The sequence below is a fragment of the Patiria miniata genome, unplaced genomic scaffold (genome assembly GCF_015706575.1).
Source record: "Patiria miniata isolate m_02_andy unplaced genomic scaffold, ASM1570657v1 HiC_scaffold_26, whole genome shotgun sequence".
In the NCBI taxonomy this organism is placed as follows: domain Eukaryota; kingdom Metazoa; phylum Echinodermata; class Asteroidea; order Valvatida; family Asterinidae; genus Patiria; species Patiria miniata.
In genome coordinates, this window is record NW_024037065.1 from 1,813,833 (window position 1) to 1,836,281 (window position 22,449).

Below are 22,449 nucleotides of genomic sequence, written 5' to 3' on the forward strand. Positions count from 1 at the left end.
TAGGTCAGGTTTTGGGGGGAGAACCTCAATTGTTTGGAGTTGAAAATCACTAACGAATAACAAAATGTGATCAAAGATATACGGCGCGCAGAACAGCGCCACCATGCGACAAGAAATTACAAGGCGCAACTGCCGTCACATGGCTCCCCTAATTTGATATCTCAAATTACTTTCAATTAATTAACAATCAACAGTTTGTCAATAGAAAGTTAACACAACTTTAAACTCTTGAAATTACCACAACTTGGGTAAAAACAGTCCATAGTAAAGCCTATACTACTGAGGATGAAACATATATACAGTCACAAATGGGACATCCACGCTGGTATCAAGTGTCACAGTTAGTTGACCGTTTGCTTGTCGTCTGGCTCCTTGTCATCTGGCTCCTCGTCGGGGATTCCCCGGTGCATCAGCAACACCAGTTTGTGGACTGGCCTCTCAAAGAAAGATGTACCCACTTGAAGCTTGACCTTCCGGGTGTAACCATCAAGTCCAGGGTACGTCTCTATGATGCGAGCCAACGGCCATCGACATCTTGGGAGTGAGTCGTCCATCATCATGACAATGTCACCTTCACCAAGGTTCCTCTTTGGTCTTGTCCACTTCTTTCGCTCCTGCAAAATTGGCAACTACTCGGACTTCCATCTCGACCAAAACTTGTTGGCTAAGAACTGCACGCGGCGCCATCTGCGACGGCAATACAGGTCCTGACGGACGAAGATGCCTGGTGGAGGAAGAACAACCTTGGTTTTCTGTGTCAGCAGCTGGCTAGGAGATAGTGGCTCAAGAGAATCTGGTGACTTCATGTCGGTGTAGGTAAGTGGTCTGCTATTCACGATGGCCTCTGCTTCAGTCATCAGGGTTCTAAGCAGCTCGTCATCCAGTTGTCCGTGCTGTTTCAACAGGGCTGAAAGGGCATTTCTGGTGGAATGGATCATCCTCTCCAATGCTCCTGCCATGTGGCTGGCGTGGGGAACGTTCATCTTGAAGACAACCCATTCACAACTGTCCTTGAGCAGTTCTCTGGAGATCTTCTGGTTGTTCATTTCTTCTAGGGCTGCGTCAAGTTCGTTCTTGCCTCCAATGAAGTTAGTACCCCTGTCACATCGAAGCTGCCTAACAGGAAACTCATTCATTCCGTTACATAGGGAGTTCTTCTCAATTTACTAAATTTTACTAAATACCCTCTAGAGTTAATTTGGTATTTATGGTACTGCTCTTAAATGGTTTCATTCTTACTTGTCTGGTAGATCCCAACGTGTTTCTATAAATGGTAATCTCTCTCAGCAATTTAACATTGATTATGGCGTTCCACAAGGCTCTTGTCTTGGGCCTTTGTTATTTATTTTGTATACAAGCCCACTGTTTGACATCATTAAGACCCATCTTGCACAGGTTCATTGTTATGCAGATGATACCCAGCTGTATATTTCTTTTAGCACTGACAATTCAGAAAATCAAAGATCGTCCTTAGCAGCTATGGAGACCTGTGTTCAGGATTTACGTAACTGGTTGTTGGCTAATGTTTTAATGCTGAATGACAGTAAAACTGAGTTTATGATTATTGGGACCCCCAAACAGTTGTCTAAAGTTAACCTTGATTCCATTCATGTTGGTGATTGTATGGTTACACCTGCACCCATTACTCGTAACTAAGGCTCATGGTTTGATGTACATATGTCAATGAACACTCACGTTCAAAAGGTTTGTGGAAGTGCATTTTATTATTTACATAACATCAGACGTATACGAAAATACCTGTCCACTAAGTGTACTGAAACCTTGATTCATGCTTTCATTTCCAGTCGTTTAGATTACTGTAACAGCCTTTTATATGGCTTACCTGACTGTCAGATTAATCATCTTCAACGAGTACAGAATGCCTGCGCTCGACTTGTTTTTAAGTCTTATAAGTATTGTCATGTTACTCCCTTAATGCTTGATCTTCATTGGCTTCCAGTGAGGTTTAGGATTAATTTTAAAATTCTGTTGTTGACTTATAAATGTTTTTATGGTCTAGCTCCGGTTTACCTTAGCCAACTTATCATTAAGAATCCCTCATCCCGTTACAATCTCCGTAGTTCTCACGATGACACTCTCCTGGGCTACCCTTTTCGCTGTACCAAAGTGTGAGGGATGTCGGACGTACTTGTAAGTTACGATGCACTTGTAAGTTTTCCGGTGTGCGGCAACAGCGCCACCTTGCGGCGGCCTTGGCATTCCTCACGTTGCCATCGCCTCCGCTGTTGGCCTGTCCGCTGCACACCAACTTTCAGGTAAATTTCTCTATTTTGTTAACTGTAAATTCCATTTAATTTAGATAATCATACTTTTGGGGGAATATAGCAATTGTGGGACAACTTTGGTAACGTTTAAAGGGATATTTAAATGGGTAATTTAGGTCAAACTTTTCTGTAACTTTTCGATCAATGAACAAATGGAGGCCCTCTTGCGGTACGTTCAGAATAGTTCGTATACATGTACATGTATCTCATGCCCAAAATTGACGATGCCATGACTGAAAACTATCGTTGTTATTCTTGTATTAAAGTTGTTGAAATCATATGGATCTTCAGTGAAGTTAGTACTAAGGTTTATTCATTTTGATTTGACACATATAAACAAGCTTTTCTGTTCTTTTAGTCACATGAAATTGTACATGTAAATGCACATGTAGGAAGATTTATCACATGTAAACAAACATGTACTTGGGGAATTTATAACGTGAGTGCCCTACTTAAATATGATTGGAACTTGGATTTGTGTAGAATATGTGGACTTACATGTGGGGTTATGTGGGGTTACACAGTAATTAGAGAGTAATCCGAGAGTACTTGTGAAATATTGATTCACAGTCTTTATTTCAAATTCACATGTTAATTAATGACTCAAGTGACAACCAGAGTAAACTTTTTGTCATTGCAGTCAGTACGTAAGTCCATATACGGTAACTAAATTAGGCTTTCATTAAATTCCAGTAGGAAAACTGACCAGGGTAATTAATTTCCTGACGGTTCCTAAATTTAATCTGTCGTTATCTTGCATCTTAAGTTCTCGTCTGATGATTTTCAAACTATACATGTATACATTTTGTCTTAAGTTAACATTCAGGGAATACTTGATTTATTTTGTTTTCTCTTTCTTTTTATTTTGATTCCTCACGTTGCCATCGCCTCCGCTGTTGGCCTGTCCGCTGCACACCAACTTTCAGTGGCTGAAATAAACCAGCAATAGAGATCCGAATCCTGGGTGTTCGCTGTGTGTTCTTCACCAAATCACCACAGCTGACCAAACAGCCCCCCCCCACAAAAGTTACCCTTGGGGATCGTGCTTTTGTTAATGCTGCCCCTACACTCTGGAATGCCCTCCCGATTCACATTAGGAGAGCTAACAGTGTTGATAACTTCAAGTCTCTGTTAAAAACTCATCTTTTTAAGTTGGCCTTTTACTGATTTTATTGTAACTTCTTTGTATTTTAACATGTGAAATGGTGGGTCGTTTTAAGCTCCTTGCGAGTAATTTTTTGCTGTTACTTTTTTATTTTTAATGTGTGTAGTAGCGCGTCATGGTACATTTTTAGAGTGTATTTTCTTGTATTTTAATTAATATTTTACTGTACAGCGCATTTGAACAAAATCATATTGGAATTTGCGCTTTATAAATAAATAAATTATTATTATAATACATCTGTGACATGTTTGCAGATGGCGACGTTTTAACGACCAATACACTCAGCAAGGTCAATTGTGCATTGAAATAAAATTATCATTGTGATAAACTTGATTTGAGTTATGCCCTATAATGAATGTTTTTATGTTACACAACAATAAGTATTGTGGCGGAACCGGAGGCTGGCGGAACCCAGGGGACTGATATTATTTATCCCAGGACTCTAGCCAACTCCTATTATCCCACACAAATATTTATTAGCCTAACGAGCGGATGAGTGGGTACCCATACGCAAGGGGGACAATTAACGAACGGCGGACTAAGCCTAGGGACTGTTCGTTTGGTGGAAATATACCACTGTTTTGTGATTGACTAATTTGCTTTATTGACAATAAAGGGATGTCACTAATTCCAATAAATCTCTCAGTGACAAATGATTGCAAAGACGATTATCAATAAGGTTTATTCTATAATCGCATTTATAATAACTATCGTTTATATGCAGGGTGATCAGTTACACACAAATAATCCTCACAGGTGATAACCCTCACTTGAGATAAACGTTATAGTGGTCAACTGCACCACGACTAATAACCCTCGCGTGGTCAAATGCACCACTCCAAATAATCCTTATACAATCTCAATAACCCTAACAGCCACCAGAGTAACCCTCACCTAAACTGGGGTAACCCTCACAGGAATTGCACAATGGGGTACTGAACTATAATAACCCTTACACAATCCCAATAACCCTCACTGCCAGGGTCACTGTGTGTAAATTGTACAGGCAACACGGGATAGACTAACCAGAGAATTGTAATAACCCTCACACGGCCCCGTGAATGCTACACCCGGTAAACCTCACGGTGGACAGGAAGCTCAAGGAAACTAGGGTTGCACTGCACCGGGAACCAAACCAATAGGTCTAGAACAAGCGGCACAAGCAATCCCTCCCGTCAATCCCAGCTTCACTTATCTCCTAATCAATTGGTTTACCCCTCACATTCACACAAGGCCACGGCTGTTCCAGCGCAAAATAATGGCGCCCTCTGTGGTTCTAATCGCGCCAATAAAAAATCTCTGTAAAATGACGTCACCGACACGCTTCGTGGGTCGGGCCAAGCAAGTTTCATATCATGAATATTTATATCTGGGAATATTTGGAACGTCATTGGTAGATTAATCGGTCAAAGTTCAAAATGTTTCTTATTCAAAAGTTTGTTTTTTCCCCCTAATTTCCATATATGAATATCAGCTCATGAATATTAAATTACTGAAAACGGCGTCCGTCAAAACTGGTGTTCGACTGAGCTGATTATCGCGGTGTGCGGTCATGTGACAAATTTGTCACATTGAAAGGTGTTTTTCTCTAAACAAGAGGTTTTCCCCGATGTAAGGCCCACATCAACTTTGTTTTGGAGATACGTGCTGCGTATGTGTCCGGTTTGAAGGTAAGGCCAGCGGTAGATTTGTTTATATTTAGGTGCAAAAAGTGACATATTTTTGTTTGTGCGCGGAATGCCAAACGGTCGAGTTGGTTGTAAAGCGTGCATGGCTCGCGCGTGTGTATCACGCATAGCCCAAGCGCATGATGCTTTAGAGACAACTCGACCGTTTGCGTGTTCATGTTTTTGTACGGGCACGCGTGCGGATATAACCCGTACCTAGGTTCGTGCATGTGTGGACGGAGATCCTCCATTGGCGTGATGCACATGTACATGACATGTCGTGTATTGTGCTACAACTTTGTTATACATGGGAAAGATTTCCATACATAAATTAAATCAACATGATCAACTAGGCCTGAATTGGAAGGTGAAAAAATTTTTTTTTTGCATGATTCAGTATAAAATTAATAAAAACAATACGAACAGGTCATGACAACAGAGAGAAAAAAAATGCCCCCCCCCCAAAAAAAATGAACATTTCATAACAATTTGATTCTGACAGTAATGAACAGGATGAAAGTAGTTATGTCGGACTAATCTTTTTTATTGTGCATGCCACCTTTCGTGTTCGCAAAACTTATTCTGGCATGTCTGACGTTGAATTTATTTCAGGTTTTGCATATTTCTTCTGAAGAAATATGCAAAGCCTGAACGCTTAGCCAAATGTCAAATCAATTTTCATGTAAACACATTAGTGCCTCAGCTTCATGGGGACATGAAACAATTGGCAATTCTAAATTGAGGTGTTTTGTTTCTGTGTGATCCTGTTCCATACAAATGCCAGAAATGGATCTCTTTTTTCTAGATCACCAACCTTCCCAAATTTTTCAGCCATTTTAGACTTTGCACAGGCCTTATTGTGCAGTGTGCACCCCCCCCCCCGATAAAGTAATATAAATATTGTTAAATGGTGTCATGATACATCATGTACATGTGACATGAACCACTGCTTTAGTGTTGGCGGTACATGTAGAGCTTTGGATGTATGGAAACATTTCTCCCATGCCCCACCCCCAGCCCACCCCCTAAAAAAAGCAATTGTATAACATGTGATCCTGTTTTCTGAAAAAAGCATTTTGTTATGATATTTCAGGAAGTTTGCAGTATCATTCTCCTGACAAGGGGGTTTCTCGTATTTTCTGGAGCTCTGGTGAGATGGTGGTGTGATGGGCCGTTGACTCGTTGTGATGAGCCGTATAGTGGAAGTGAATCTTTCATCCCACATTTGTGCATGGAGGATCAGAATAACACAGACATGAGCATGTGTTGGGTGTATTTTTGGTAACTGAATGTGTGCCAAACTGTGTGATGCCATGTGCACTGTTAGATTTGAACAAACCATGCACCGCCTTGATCCGACACATTAAGAACTTCTGTTGTCTGCTTGCTAAGGAATCACTCTGGAATTTAAGCTGAAGATTCACACGTCACACATGATCACTCGCGATGGACTGGTTCTCGCTCCCATAATATCGGACATGTTTACATTTTAATGCCCATTTATGGTCATTGATTGGATCACCTCTGCACATGTGCAGTACAATTTTGTTTTTCTGATTCTCGTGCATGGCTATCGCAAAACTGACTCGTACATGAACCATAAACAGTAGGCAAAATGGTCATGTCTCTACTGAAACTGCATTAGTGACAACATTGTTGTCATTTTGAATGGGCTGGATCCATGCCTACATTATCATTGTGATTTTGTACATAAGGGCAGAATTGTGACCTAGTCTAATTTGTTTACACCGGTAGGAATTCTTCCAGGACTACTGCGAACGACAATCCTAAGTGCCAAAATTATGAATTGAAATACAGCTGGATATTAACTTTCACTGAAAATCAACTAATTGTCGACACTACTAAAATGCTATTATTAAATTATATATTTTTATCGGTGCTTTTTTTTTAAAAGTAAGTAAATAGACTACTTAATGACAAGTTTTAAGTTGGCCTTCTTTTCCATACTTTAAAACAGATGAGACTTTTACGTGTACACATGTGGATTGCTTTTTTAGGTGTACTGTGACCAATGGGAGACCAATGGATTTCACTAAATTGGCCGCCAACTTAGATAATGAAATAAAGTATAATATAAATATTACCCTGCCAGTTTTTAAATCTAATATTTAATTGGAGTCTGCCTTTGCTTGTGCCACATGCAATGATTGGCTGCAGCCTCTACTATCTCTGGGGGAATGCGGCAATCTCTATATATGCTGCCTGTGTGATGTCATGTGGCCATGGATTTCAGCAACCTTGCTGGTTACTTTTGCTTATTGGAAGAGTTCTGGACAGAAGTGTTGTGCTGACCCGACTCAAAACTGTAACCGACTCAACCAAAAACCAACTTTGTGTTTGGTCGGGTCGGTTTGTCCGTCATTTCAGTTGAGTTCGTCAGTTTTGTGTTTGAAAATTTGCGGATCAGGTCGGATCGGGTCAATTCAAAACCCGAAATACTAAACGGGGAAAAAAGATGGAAACAGTTTGGAAATTAACACAGCGCAGGATTTGGATTATATCTATAATGTTTCGCATTGGTTTTGCCTATAGTGGACCCGACCCGAAGCAAAACACTACTGAACAGGGGAGGTTCTCAAAGTTTTCATGGTTTGGATTAAGCTAATCTGGACACTTGTGGACATATGCAGGACTGCATTTGCTCGAGTTTTCCTATTAAATAGCCCGAACGGTCCTGAATCCTGGAAATTTAATACGACCCCCCCCCCCCCACACACACACACACACAGGGAGGTAGGGTTAATGAAAAATGTTTGAATTGATAAGTGTTGCACCCGTAGTGGTTTAACTTCATGAATAATGCTGTGCAAATAGGGGCAGGATATTGTTTCTTTTATGAAATTTTTAAACAATTCCAAGCAAACTTGGAGCATTACATTTGTTCATATAATCATAAGGCCGTCTGACCTACAGGAGTCTGATGTAGAAAGCTCATCCTGCTTAATATTATTGGTGTTCGTACGAAATTATTTGTATTCTTAACATGCATGATCTGGCCGGAGTTCTGCTGAATATTTCCCCCACAGACCACCGGCCTGTGACTCTCAGCGCACGGTTTCGCTGCCGGCTGCAGTTCAGCGGGCAGGGCAGTGCAACAACGCCGTGTTAACGCCGCGCGTGCCCCGGTGGGGTGTGCGTGCGTTCACGCTCTACAGCTATTGCGCCGTGTGATGTGCGTGTATACCTCGCGGTGTTCGTGAAAAGTGGCTGTATTTTAACGGTTCTAAAAAAAAATCTACCGCTGGCCTTCGAATGAAACTTCATGAATCATTCAAGATGGTCCTTATTTACAAGTAGTGACCATGGAATATTTGGGGAAAACTTGGTATCAATAATAAAACGGGATTTTCGTCGGGGATTTTTAACAACTTCCAAAACAAACAGCGACAGAAAACTTTACGCACGAAGCGTAATCAAACCTGATTTTTACAGGTAATTTGAACTTCATGGGCCAGCTCAATCTCCCGATGTGTGGAAACTCACGTTATCTGTCAGAATTATTGCGTGGCACCATAAGACATTGTTTGAGTCATTATTTAGGGGCAAGTTTAGGGCATGTTTTTCGTGTTTTGTTTTCGTAAAAATTTAGGACGCCATCTTGGATTTCCAAAATCGCATGACGTCATCACTTTGAAACACTGGAGTAAACAAACGCTGTGCGGACAAAATTGCTCAAGTTAAATTACGTTTGTCTATTGGATTGAAACGGCCGTGAGGCCCGCTGTAGTCTAGACCCAAGTGCAACCCGCACCAAATACACAGCGATTACCATCATACAACTACGGGGATTGGTATCTAGGTCAGGATCGACTAATCAGTCAATGGTAACCCTCACACAGGTTCGGGTAACCTTCACAAAAACTCAGAGCACGAAACGAGTCAACCTGATAAACAAGCTAGTTCAATGATTACACAAAAGATCGCCTCCCAGTCGTTCTCTCACCATACGGTGCTCAAGAGTCGACCGGCAATCAACACAAATCACAGACCCACTAGCCAATAACCCACAGGCTTAACAACTCCTGTTCTCTCGTTCTAACACTGATATGGACCCAATAAATATACTAAACTGACAATTGTTCTCGGCCTGATATCGGCGAAACTCGTACTCGTAAACACTCTGGCAAATACTCTAGCGAAAACTATGGCGCAGACTCTGGCGTGGAACTCTAGCGTTAGAGTGACCCAAGCAACGCGGTAAGCGCCCAGACCTTGGCCAATGCGCGCTGGTGATTGGTCCACGCGGCATGCATTATTCATGTGTATCGGTAATAGCCTAGACTCCATTACAAGTCTGTATATACATGTACCCTGTTTCACCACAGTACAAAACCCTCGATTTAATGAGAATGATCTACTAAAATAAACCTCTGTAATACGAGCCAATCAGAGTGCCCCCCCCCCCCGAATTTGCAAGCCATTCAAAATACTCCCATATGTTGTGTACAAAACTAAAAACGTTTTCTCCGAGTCAATAATTGAACACAAAAACGTCAGCATCATTACCGGACTGCGCGCATTGTAGCGGTACAAGGAACATACATATAACGGTACGCAAAACATATTAGAGAAGTTTCGCAGAGGCGCAGATACGAATACACATGAGAATATCGTAACCGTAGGGCCTACGCGTTCGCGTTAAGCGTGTTGTGTGGTTTTGTTTCGCAAATTCTGACGAATACCTTCAAGAGGGCGCTAATATTCAAATTGGCTGCGCCCATTGACAGACGCCAGAGAGAGGATTTACTTCGCTTGGCCATAGAAAATGACGATGAAGTCGCAATTTGTTTCCTCCTTCAACCTAAATTTGGCTCAACAACATATGATCCTGATTTTCCCAAGTTTCATCTGGACAATTTGACCGATGAGCAGTGTCGCAGTGATTTCAGATTTGACAAACAGGTAGGAGTTATAAGCATGTTAAGGTAGGCCTATCATTCGTCATAGGGTAAGAAATGCATGTATTTTGTAAAGTTGTCAGAGGAATAAGAATATGGTCATACCATAGAGCCGTCTCGCCCACGTCATGTTACCGCAGCAACGCACAGCGCCCTCCATATTGGATTACAGGGACGTTGACGGCGCAAAGTTTAAAACACGTAAATAGGCTACAGACGATCCCGAGTACGAGTACGACTCGACTTGCAAGACAAGTTAGTGTCATGATTCATTGATCTCCAGTGCTGAAGTGCTTGCTGCTACCACTTAATCGACAACTGTAGCGGGGATGTAATTCCAGGTAGGCCTACTAATCATAAGATTTCAGTGTCATGAAATTAAGTCCGAAATAAAAAAAACGGTGGCGTCCGGAAATTGGGCACAAATGCAGCTGGGTGTTCCGTAAGTAACGAGTAAACGTGCAGACTTTGCGCACTTGAACAAATCTCTGAAAATCCCACATTAACATTTAATAATTTCTTTAAAATTGATAAATTCAGATAAATCATTGTAACCTCCAGTTTGTAAAGAAATCATTTTCATGTTTTGGGGCGCATTTTAAAAGAGTTCATTGTCATTGTGCACTTCGAAAAAAAAATCAGAATATAACGCCAAAATAGAATTTCATTGGAACTTTGTAAATATGTTTTGTTCATGTATTGTTTGACTCAGGCCTAGCCCTATTCTCGATTTTGATCCTCTGTATAATGCGTTGTTTACTGCAATACACGTCCAAATGTAAATAACGCATTATACAGAGGATCTAAATCGAGACTAGCCTAGCCCAAGCGTTAGTTCAGTATTATTTGACCATAATGACATTTCTTTTGTACAAAACATGAGACAGGCTGAATATTTAGGTTTTTCCTACTCATAGTGAAATCATCACATTTTTCATTGCTAATTTGTATCCCATCTGAACTGCACTTAGCCTTTGCAGATTACTCTGCAGATTGAGCACCATTAATTTTGCTTTTTTTGTGTTCTGTTTTTATTTCGCAGTTGACTGTATGTAAACCTGTTATCATGGCAGCAAGATCAACATACTACCAAGCCCTGGATGGCCCTGCAAAAGTCCGATATAACAAGATTCTGCAGTGTATTGATGACATTGATCCATACACAATTAGTTTGCGGTCATTGAAAGAGGATCCACATTCTCTTCCTCAAATATCGTATCCTGACATTGTTAATTTCTAGTGTATACTCCTAGTCCATACACTTTGGAGGACTTGAAATGCTATAAAGGCCTGGATGCGTACAACCAATTCGTAAGTGGATGGGTTCGTGATGTCGTTTCTACCGTCATCAACAGCAAGCACGTTGTTAACGCAAAGGTAATAAACTATGACTTGGTGGAAAAAAAATTATGTGCCCTTAATGTAAACTTTCTGTAATTCACTCCCCATCAGTGCACACCATAAGAAGATGCTACTTTAATACAGTGCAAGTCTTTAATTATCCTTGTTATGAAATATACAACTTTTTAAGGAAAAAAATATCAGAGCTTTACATTCCATATTTTGAACATTGGTCTTGGGCATGTTACTTCGTGTGATATTCTTTCTGTTTGGTTTACTGAAAATATGTTGTAACTTTTTTCTTAACACTTGCAGGTGATGCATTCACAGAGACTGCGGGAGGCGGCACTCAAGCCATGGTTAATTGCAGAAAAGTGTGGGAAGATCATCGCAACCCACTGCAACTGCATTGCTGGTCTCGGAGAGGCTTGTACTCATGTCAGTGCTTTGATGTTTTACATTGACACAAAGGTGCGTATCAGAGATAGCAAAACAGTAACACAGGAACCAGCTTACTGGAAGATTCCATCTGCTGTAAAGGATGCCCAATACTTACCTGTAGCTCAAATAGACTTCACATCAGCCAAAACCAAAAAGAGGAAGCTTGATAAGTTAGTTAATGATGGTTTGATGCCACATCCACGGAGCAAGGTGCGGAAGATATTTCCTGGGCCTACTGATGCTGAACTCACAACCCTCTTCTCGCAGATGAATGCAACAGGAACTAAGCCGGCACTCCTCAGCGTTGTACCTGAACACTGCCACCAATTCAAACCATCACATACTGACAACATTCTTCCACCAATTCTAACCGATCTGTATAACCCTCAGTACTCAACTCTCTCATTTCCTGACCTGCTCAACAGATGCAATGAATTTCAGCTGACAATTACCCAAGAGGAGGCAGACAATGTAGAAAAGGCAACAAGAGCACAATCATCCAGCAAGAAATGGTTTCGTTTTCGATCAGGCCGCACCACAACAAATAGCATCTATGCTATTATGACAGAGTGTTGTAATGACTTGGACTCGAGACTCGGGACTCAAATCGACTCAAGTATCCAACCTCAAATGACTTGACTTGGATTCGCTTCACTTTTTCAAATGACTTGACTTGGATTCGAATCACTGTCAGAAATAACTCGACTTAACTCTGACTCGAGTCTGCCAAAACGGATATTTTTTTAAAGATAACAATTTAAAATTAGCTTGAACGAAGTTACTGCAGTGACAACTTGACTTGACCCGACTTCACCAACATGCCTGTGTTGATTTGATTTGACTAGGGATTCGAAGGTACATGAACACGTACATGAGTTTTACTTGACTTGGCACTCGAAGGCAGTTAGACTGGACTTAACTTGAGACTCAAGCAGAGGGAGACTTGTTCTAAAATTGTTATGACATGGAAGAAAAATAGGCAATAAAGATTGAAAAATTGCTTCAATGACACTTGTGTCTGGAAAAGCAAAAATCCATTCAGTCAAAAGGAACAACTGATGGGCACATGTTGGTCATAGAACAAGATACAACGGTGATTTTGTCCAGAAGTGTAACATTATCATCTCTGGAAATGACAAAATCCATGGGAATTGTGCTGTGGAGGATGGTATATTTCTGGCGCAGATGTCCTATAACTCGCTCCACATGAATTCTGGAGTTTGCTACTCTGCGCGTGTTTTCAACTTGCTCTCCAGATAGTCGTGGCCCATCTCTTCTAAATGCAGGGAGTACAAGCTTAGCACCCATCATTCCAACGCTGTCTGAAACATCAAATCCCCTGTCTGCCATCACAACATCCCCTGGACACAACTTGTGGAGGAAAGATGAATGTTCAACCACGTATTTGTCGCTTGCTCTTCCACCCAAGCCTTGTGATAAATAAGATATGACTCCTTGAGGGGTGATGCCGATTAAGTATTTAACAGTGTTGTTGTGTTTGTACGAAGACCATGTTGACGTTCATGCTGCAAGATTGGACGGCCTTTCTAAAAATATTTCGAAGCAATCGATAATAACAGTTATCTGTTTGCCAAAGTGTGTCCTGAAACTCATGGGCATGAAAAGCCAATGCTAGACTTGTTTTCAGGTTGTCAGGTTGTTGACATGTAATAGAAAACCTGAATTAAATGGCATTTTTTAACATGCAGATGAGTGATAGGGGTGCCTTTGTTTAGGCAACTGCAAACATAACGAACTGCAAAATAATGCCCTGTATGTTGATGTGGGTCCTCATGAAATGTTGTGCTGATTCTCCATGGGTTTTCTGAATTGTGCATTTTTTTGTCAGTCTCACCACTGGCTTGAGAATCTGCATGCAATTTTAAAAAGAGTTGCACACTAATATCATCCTTTTCATATTTGTATCTCTTAAATTTACACAGGCGATCCGGCAGCTTGCTTATAGTTTACACGTGCCAGAAAGGATATTCTGCCCTAATAGAACTGTTGCTGATAGAGTCGAGAGTCTGTGTATCCTTCTGAGACGGTTTGTTTACCCGAACAGACTTGCAGATTTGGAGCCATTTTTCGGACGGCCTAAATCAACCCTGTCAATGATAATTAACTGTACACTCAATCATGTGTATGAACAGCATGAACACCTCCTCACAAACTTAGACCAACCTTGGCTACTTAATAAATTACAGATGTATGTTACAGTATGCTGATGCTATTCATCGGAAAGGTGCACCGCTTGTGAACTGTATAGGCTTCATCGATGGAACTGTTCGTCCCATCTGCAGACCCACGAGAAACCAGCGAGTATGCTATAATGGCCATACAAGAATTCATTCGCTGAAGTTTCAATCAGTTGGTACTCCTGGCGGCATAGTAGCAAACATGTTTGGACCTGTTGAAGGGACACGTACTTGCACGGCCCATAGACCGTGCGTTCATCTAGTTTGAGAGCACTGCGCATGCGTGAATTCTGAGTGACTAAAATTTGACCTCAACACTGCTTAACGACGGGGCCACGCCCATGTAAACAATAAAATGTAAATCAGCCTTTCGCGGGGTTTTCAAAGCGAAATCACGGTACAATACAATTTTCTATAGGGGTTAATCCTTGAAATTACTTGATTTAATTGTAAACGAAACACAAGACATTCGTATTGGGTAAAAATTAAAGAATTGGTGGTTGCTAAGGATGTAAAAATGCATGCGATTTTCGATGAAAAATTGCTAAATTGTACCATATTTTTCTCAGTATTTGGAGTTTTCACGAATGATAAACAAGGTTTTACACATAGGCAGGCTCTTATACTCAGTGAGTCAATGGGTTTTCTTTTTGCTGATTTTCAGAAGCACAAAAATGGAGCACCATATAGAGGTTTTGAATGCCTTGTGTCGTGTTTGCGGTAAACGCAACAGGAGTCTTTCCGACAAAAACAAGGGAAAAACTAAGATCACAATATCACTTAGTATTAGTGCAGGGATTAGGAATACATTTTCTATTGATACATCAGGGGACAATCCCCTTGTGCACCCCAAATCATCTGCCAGTCATGCCTGTCAAGGACGGGCTACACCACCCGCCACCCTGACATACCAGTCGAATGGTCACTCTATTCAGATGAGTGCATGGTATGCTCAAGGTTTCAAGGTCAATGCAAAGGGGGGGGGGCAAAGAAACGGAAAAGAGGACCAGGGCGCCCATCAAAGCCACCTTGTCCGCCAATACTCCATCAACCACACCAATCCAGCTTTCAAGACATTCTAGAGAGACCCCTATCGGCACCTGTAACATCAGATATGGAGAGGGTTGCCACACACATCCTAAAACCCAAACTCCACCAATCTGATGGAATGACAGCAAACTTTGCTACTGGAGGACAGGTGCTGTTAGCTTTTATTAATGTGGGGAATCGTTTATCAATGTTATACCCGCTGCGTCCCAGAGGGCGCCCTTCCTTTCGACCACTTTTCGCGCGCTATGCATGCACAGCACAATGCCCGGAATCATGACGAGTTGGGAGCAAGATCGCCTTGGTAAATATTTCGTTTTATCATCTTTTGGGTTGATTAACAGTTAGTAAGGGCAATCATTAATGTATGTAGGATACCTAGAAGTCACTGGGTATAAGTTTAGAGCAAGGCATAGAGAAATAAAACACATTTCTTCATGTTATTTGTAGTTTGGCTTTGGGGCCTAATCAGACTGGGACCGTAGGTGCATGAAAACGTGCAAAATTTCTACTGACGTTTTTTTACTCACCGTTCGGCTAATTAACACCCACACACCACGTACATCAATATGTTGTAGCTACAAGCATGTCGCCTGCGAAATTTTAGACCTTAAATCCAATTTTTAAGTATGTTATTGGCAGCAAGAAGTTCACCCTCGTCTTTCTGCACGTTCTGTCAAAGGTCGTGTCATTCGTACTGCATTGTGGGTAAAACTCAGCGAGTACCTTGCAGCCTACGCATTTTTTATCCGATGGCCAAAAGAACATAGCGCCCTCTGTTGAACATATAACGTTAAAATACAATGGATGATACGGTGGCCGTAGGAAATCATGGATTGGTTTTGCAAATAAAAGATGAAAAAAAAATCGTAATGGGATGGTGTTTTCCTTAGATATTGGTTATCTTTATTGAAAAATTGTGAAAATTGATAATTCCTAAATACGAACAAATTATTATTTATACACATCTCATGAACATTGTGAAATGTTTTAGCGTTCGTATAATGTAGAGTACCGGCAGTAAGACAGAGTTCTCGTATAATTATTCATGCGCGGTCATTTATGCATAACTGACTTCTTGGGCGTGTTTGCATTCCACATACCACACTTCATTCCAACATCATGGCGCAGGTAAGATTTGGATAAGCCCTCAACCCATACTAGTCAAGTACAAATGTACATAATCCTGTGAAAGTCAATGCTGTCATTACTTCTTAATAATGATTGTTTTTATTAACATGCACTTATTTCGGCCAGAATTAGGAAAGTTAGACTCTTCCAACTGTACACAACCTTATTTTATTTAAAGTCATCAGTACCTTACATAATTTCATATAAGCCAGAAGCCAACCGGGTTTAAAGTTCTCTATTTGAAATTATACGCACAAAAGTGTTTATACGAAATGAATGTGGAGAATACGTGGAGATGAGTGACAAGGGGCTCGTATTGAAAAAATTATGCAGTGTTGAATTATTCAATGTGTTTATCATTTATATCATTACAGACTTCTCGTCGAATGTCTGCCAAGACCAAAGCTGTGAGGTCTATTCAAAGGTCAAGGTATTATTCTGGCTTTAAAGAACTTATCAGCAGCAGTAATAGAGCAAAGTCTGATTTTTTTAGACTAATCAGAGATGAAGTGCACAAAAGTTTCCAGTTTGTTTTAAATGATGGTGGCTCTGCTTTGTGTGACTCCAGCCTTAATCTTCCCGACTTGAAGGCATATAATTTTGAGGAGATTGAGCAAAACCTCGCAACAGAATGTCCGGCTCTCCTTGCTGCCCTGCAAGGATGTGTCATGAAGAGTAAGAAGAAAACAGACAAGCAGAGGACAGCCATGGTTGGAACCATTGCGAGCATGCTTGGCCACTTCCGAAGACCACGCAAGTGCTGCCAGTTGCAGACCCTCAATGGAATCCAAATGTGGATGGCTGGTTGCAAAAGAAAGGTAAAACATATATTGTGCAAATTGTTCTTATAAATAGATAATGTCTATACACAACCAATCGATCAATCAATTAATACGGACGGACGGATGAACGATGACAAAAGCACTTAACCAAAAGGGCCGGGTTATTTTGACCATCTCTCAGCCGGGGGGGGGGGGGGCGATTCCGCCCCCGTATGATCTCGGCCATCGAGTGCCGAATTTTTTTTTTAACTCGATACATGCATCATGGAGAGCCATGAACATACCCGAGAAATTTCATGACTATAGGTCAAAGGGTTTTGGAATTATGACTAATTAATTATTCATAAGTACGAATGGTAATTCTGGTCTGTGTACACAGCGTATAATGGGAATTTTTTTTTTTTTTTTTAATTTTCGCTGCGCGACAACCCCTGGTCCGATTTCTTATATTTTTGGTGTCAAAAGATGCGCAAGGCTTGCGGCTAAAAAGTACTAAAGTCCGGTTCATACTGTATGCGAAAGCGAATGCGAAATCTGTGACGTCACGGCAAGTATTCGCGCTGCGATTTCGCAAAAGTTGAACGCATTTCAACTCGGGCGAATTTCGCAGCGACTGTTTCCTGACGTCAAATTCGCTACGCATTATATTTGCTTTCGCATGAATTATGAACCGGGCTTAAATGCGGGATTCCGCCCGGCCCTTTTAGGGTTAATCGTAAATCGTTTCGCTTTATATCTTTACAGGTATTCACCCGCTTCAATCACTTGAGCTGGTGCGTTGGTGTCACGGGAGCAAGAAAAGCAGTTGACAGAATAACAAACAATCATGATGAGAAACTCCAAGGTTGGAAAAATGCCTTGACAAGGTTCGACAGAGGAGAATTTTGGACGGAAAAGGGTATGCATGACAAGAACTTGATGAGGCTATTAAAATAAGGTGCATGGAAGTCAGAAAAGATCATGAATAATTGTGAATATTTTTCATTTTCAATTGTCTTCATAGAACCCCTGGGATACTCGCTGTGCTTTGACAACGTAAACCATTTCATAACAGCTCGCCACCAATCAAAACAGCGTCAAAACCGGCAGCTAAATCTCACTCAAATGTATGCGAGCAGGGATAGGATACCTACCACCGACCTGTCAAATGACAAACCCGACAGTGACACCATCAGAGGTATTCCAGTTTCACACCTTCTCCCGAGTTCGCAGGAAGAGTGCATGCTGAGAGATGAAATGGTGATAATAACATCAAGAATCCTTTGCCAGGAAATCACCCCCCTACGTCACCTCAAGAACGAGTGGGATATCGTACACCAATATAGCGAGGAGTCATCCAAGCAAAGCGACATGGTAACGTTCGATTTTTTAGGCAAAACCAACAATTATTAATTTGTATTTAAGCTGCTGATGTTTGGTGATGAAATGGAATAGCAATGTTGAGATATTTTAACAAAATATATATAAATAACATTAGGGTATTCTTCATTTTCAACTTTCAATCATCCAGGTACCCCTCGGAGTAATCGAGAAGGATGAAAGTAAGACTGACGAGATGATCGAAATTCTGGACACTCTCCACAAGTATGTGCCACGCAACGAGCGTGATGGTCCAGGCACCCTGATCCTCCACGGAGACGGGTTAAGCTGTGAAAGAGTCAAGGATGCCCAAAATGCGCGCATCAATGGAGCGACTCAATGGGCCCAACTCACGGGTTTGCAACCCTGTGTGCAAGAGTGGCACAAGCAAGTCATCATTTTACAGGTAACTTATTGATAATTCTATACGGTTAAAATACAATCCCCCGAACTTATGATTTTCCAGCTCAAAATAATTATTAAGATATAATTTTGATATATCTTTTTTTATCCCAGGACATTTACAACCACTTATACAACTCAACCAGCGGCAAAGACAAGATGACATTATTCCACCTCAGAAATGTGTTTGGCCACCACAATGTCACTGCCACGGTCAAGAAGAGTTACAACTTCAATGCCGAGTTTTTGGAATTCGCCACACACGGTTTTATAGCAGCGTACGCTCTACATCTAGTCGGATCCCAACATTCTCATCAGCCTCTGGACATCCCCTCCTCAAAAGAAGACCAAGTCCAATATGTAACGTCCATATCCCGTCAAATAGTCGACGATGTCTTCCTGCCCAGCCAGGCAGCAAACATCCTCCACTCCCCTTACTGTGTTTGCAAAGACTACGTAGATGGTAATTTTAATTAAAGTAACTTATTAAGATTCAAAACTCAAGCACACAAAAATTATTTTAGTATATTTCAGTTTCCCCTTAATGATTCATTGGAACAATTACATTTTACAATAGAGTACATTGAATCAGAAATGAAATTCTCTTTAGCACACCTACTTTTTATTTATTTATTTATTCATTTTCAGTATGCATGTCAATTATTTTACAGAAACAACTATGATCTGTTGTGACAACACACATTGCCAGGAAGGATCGTGGTTCCATCTACAGTGTGTAGGCATTCCTGAGGACAGAGTCCCAAAAGGAAAGTGGTATTGTTCCACAGAGTGTCGTCGTGCATCATCGCACAAGAAGAAGAAAAGTTGTAAAAGAGAGGTAACTAAAACCTAATATGCGATCTATATCATATCGACATTCATTTATCTTGTTTAATATTCTTTTAAAGATGATATATATAAAAATTATAGCGTTTTTAATGATTCATCTCACAGACAAAGACAAACGAACAAGCCAAAATCGACCGAGTGCGCGAGTACAACAAAAGTGTCATTTTCCATGGCCTCAACTTCCTCATTCGAAGAGATGCGATTCGCCAAAACGACGGCAACCGAATGATCGCACATTGGAAGTCAGATCTAGTTACGTTCCTCACGGGAACCCACAACAAGTACATGGTATTGGCCCACCGATTACTCATGGGAGTAAATGGGGCCTTTTCTGACAGGATTGCAAAGACACTGGTGTGGAATAGGACCGTCAATCCATCTGGATGCCCTGGCAGGAATATTGCCATGGACCTCCAGATGGAGATGCTGAACAAAACCTACAAAGGTAGGCAATGATTTGTGGTTTGATTTGAATTAAATATTCATTCATTACTGACAAAAATAAACTGATAATATTGTTGTTTATCTATCTAATTTTATATGTTACTTTAAACTCCGATTACCCTTATTTTTTTCTTCAGAAAATGTACGTGTAAGTCGTGGGAAGCTGACATCCGCAACAATAAATAGGCATAGCAAAATCATCGGCATTGGACAGTCACTGTCCAATCTGTATGATGAGTTGACTTCAACCAGAAGTCCCCAGTCAGCCACATCATCACCAGACAGAACAACAGACACCCAAGCACTCATCAAAATGGTACTGGACTACAACTCATTCGACAACATCCCTGGAAGGGCCCATGACTCCTTTCCACAGTTTCAACACCAGCGACCTCCTTTGGAAGAGCCTGCCAAGTTGAAGGCTAAACTCAACAAATTAACAGAGAGCATGGCAGACAGGAGTCATCTTGTAGAATCTCTTAATCAATAATAAATGTCTCCCTCATTTTATTGGGGCGTGTGTCCATTCTCGTAGTGTATAATTATTTGTGTACTCTGCACCCTAACGTTTCCAATGGTCACAGTGTTGTAGTACTGGTAGTACTACTCGAGTCCTATTTTGGAGTATTCGTACTAGTACTCGAATGTCAAAGTACTCGTACTCTGAGTTAATAGGAGTTCTCGGGGGAAAATGGTCAACATGTATCTTGACTATATACCACGGCCCTCGATACTTTCAGTTCGAAATGGTTCATTGGCTTGCTGAGAAACCTAAGTTTCCTGATTCTCCTTTGTGCACGTCCGGACATACATATTAACAGCCAGCCGCGTGTGGGTCTGTATCGGTCTGACTGGGCCAAGGCCAATTGCGCACAACGAACCATTTGCCGTATGGCTGTATTCGGAAATACAAGTACTTGTACACCCCCTCGGAAGTACAATACTCGCACTCGTACTCGTAGACCCGTTCTTGTACTCGGAGGTATAAGTACTAGTTCTCGTATTCAGCAACCTAAGTACTCCGCAGTACTCGGTATACTGGAATACAACACTGCCAATGGTTATGTGCCGTAATTTCGGCAACTTTGCTAAGGTTGCAGACCAGTAAATAAACTTCCATCGACCTCAATGATAAATGCTCCCACTTCAGAAATTCGGGAAAAATACTCACAACTCTCCAAGGTGTTAGAGATCCATGTCAAATTAAATTTTATTTCATCATCTTTCATTTTATTCTCAATTTACAGGGGGGGGGGTGGTCAACTGATAACTTTGAGGAGAAATTTCCATCTGAAGAAGATCACCCCTTTAAATAGTCCTGAAGCCAATCGCCATGTTGAAAAACGATGCCTACACTCCATTGCAAAATAGAGCGCTTTTAGGGCCCTAATTTCATGCAAATTTAACGGAGTACAAGCTCACAGTCCTGTGCACGGCTCCCACTCATATTTTGTCAAAGCCTCTTGTTCATGGCCCACAGCATGCTCAAATACTGAAGATTTCGAGGACATGCCAATCGTGAAATTTGGCCGGCGTAGGCAATTTCGGACCGACTCACTGGTCTGCACCCCTAAATGCACGCCCCGCCCATAATTGGCAGATGCCTGTCAGCGCATATCGTGTGAGTCACGTGACATGAGCAGTGCCACATAACCAATTGGCGTCGTAGTTTTCATGTCTATTAGAGATATAAGATTATAGGATGAATGCTTTCCAGTAGTAGTGGTTGTCGCTGAGAGGTTCAATTTTGTAAAAAGTGGTTTGAACTTTGGGCAAATGGAAACACTTTTTATTTGAATACAATTTTTTTTATGCGTATACGTTTTGCCTATTCTTCCTCTGTCCCCAACCCCTTAATTCAAGTGACCAAGCTTAAAAACTCGTCAATACCTACATCGGATGTTTAAACAGTAAAGACAACAAGTGTAACTCTGATAGAAGTTTCTCTCAGGAGTCAGATTTATTCACTTAGGCCTATTGCAGTGCATTAATGATATCATTTATGCTACAAATCTTTGCAGGACATTTACAAATCTTTCTGCAGTTGAAACAGCATCGACAATGCTCGCAGTCACAAATGCCAGAGCATAAACCTGCACAACTCCGCTTCTTGTTGTGAGGCAGTTCATCTATAGAAATTTCCTTCAGGATGTGCCACCTAACACAGTTTCTTTCACTGAAAATCGTTTTAAGAGTAGCAGATTTGCAAGTTGTTAAACTGCGGGGAAATACGTATGATATTGAAATGCCCTTTCGCCCATCGCGAGCACACCTACCGGCCTGCTGCCAGTAAGCCATTGTTGTGTGTGGGATGCCCCAGTGAACAACAATTCGTACGTCCTTGATTTCTACACCCATGCCAAAGGCTATTGTACATACTATAATTCTAAGCTTGGAATCGGAACTTTTGAAGTTCATC

The 22,449-nt window shown here is 41.2% G+C and overlaps 1 protein-coding gene across 1 annotated transcript; it reads left to right on the forward strand.

Moving 5' to 3' along the window:
- The first annotated feature begins 15,554 nt into the window (after positions 1 to 15,554).
- Positions 15,555 to 20,667, forward strand: LOC119733651. The gene is made up of 8 exons (XM_038207050.1): positions 15,555 to 17,012; positions 17,721 to 17,874; positions 17,980 to 18,329; positions 18,487 to 18,741; positions 18,852 to 19,200; positions 19,409 to 19,575; positions 19,692 to 20,031; positions 20,168 to 20,667. The coding sequence occupies exons 1-8, from the start codon at positions 16,542 to 16,544 to the stop codon at positions 20,518 to 20,520; spliced, it is 2,439 nt and encodes an 812-aa protein (XP_038062978.1). The 5' UTR covers positions 15,555 to 16,541; the 3' UTR covers positions 20,521 to 20,667.
- The last annotated feature ends 1,782 nt before the right edge of the window (positions 20,668 to 22,449 follow it).

Excerpts from the sequence above, each read along its gene's own strand:
- LOC119733651 (XM_038207050.1), top strand. The coding sequence starts at position 16,542 with ATGTGTTTATCATTTATATCATTACAGACTTCTCGTCGAATGTCTGCC. Across the intron at positions 18,742-18,851 it reads AGCAAGTCATCATTTTACAG|GACATTTACAACCACTTATA; the intron begins GTAACTTATTGA and ends TTTTTATCCCAG. Across the intron at positions 20,032-20,167 it reads GCTGAACAAAACCTACAAAG|AAAATGTACGTGTAAGTCGT; the intron begins GTAGGCAATGAT and ends TTTTTTCTTCAG.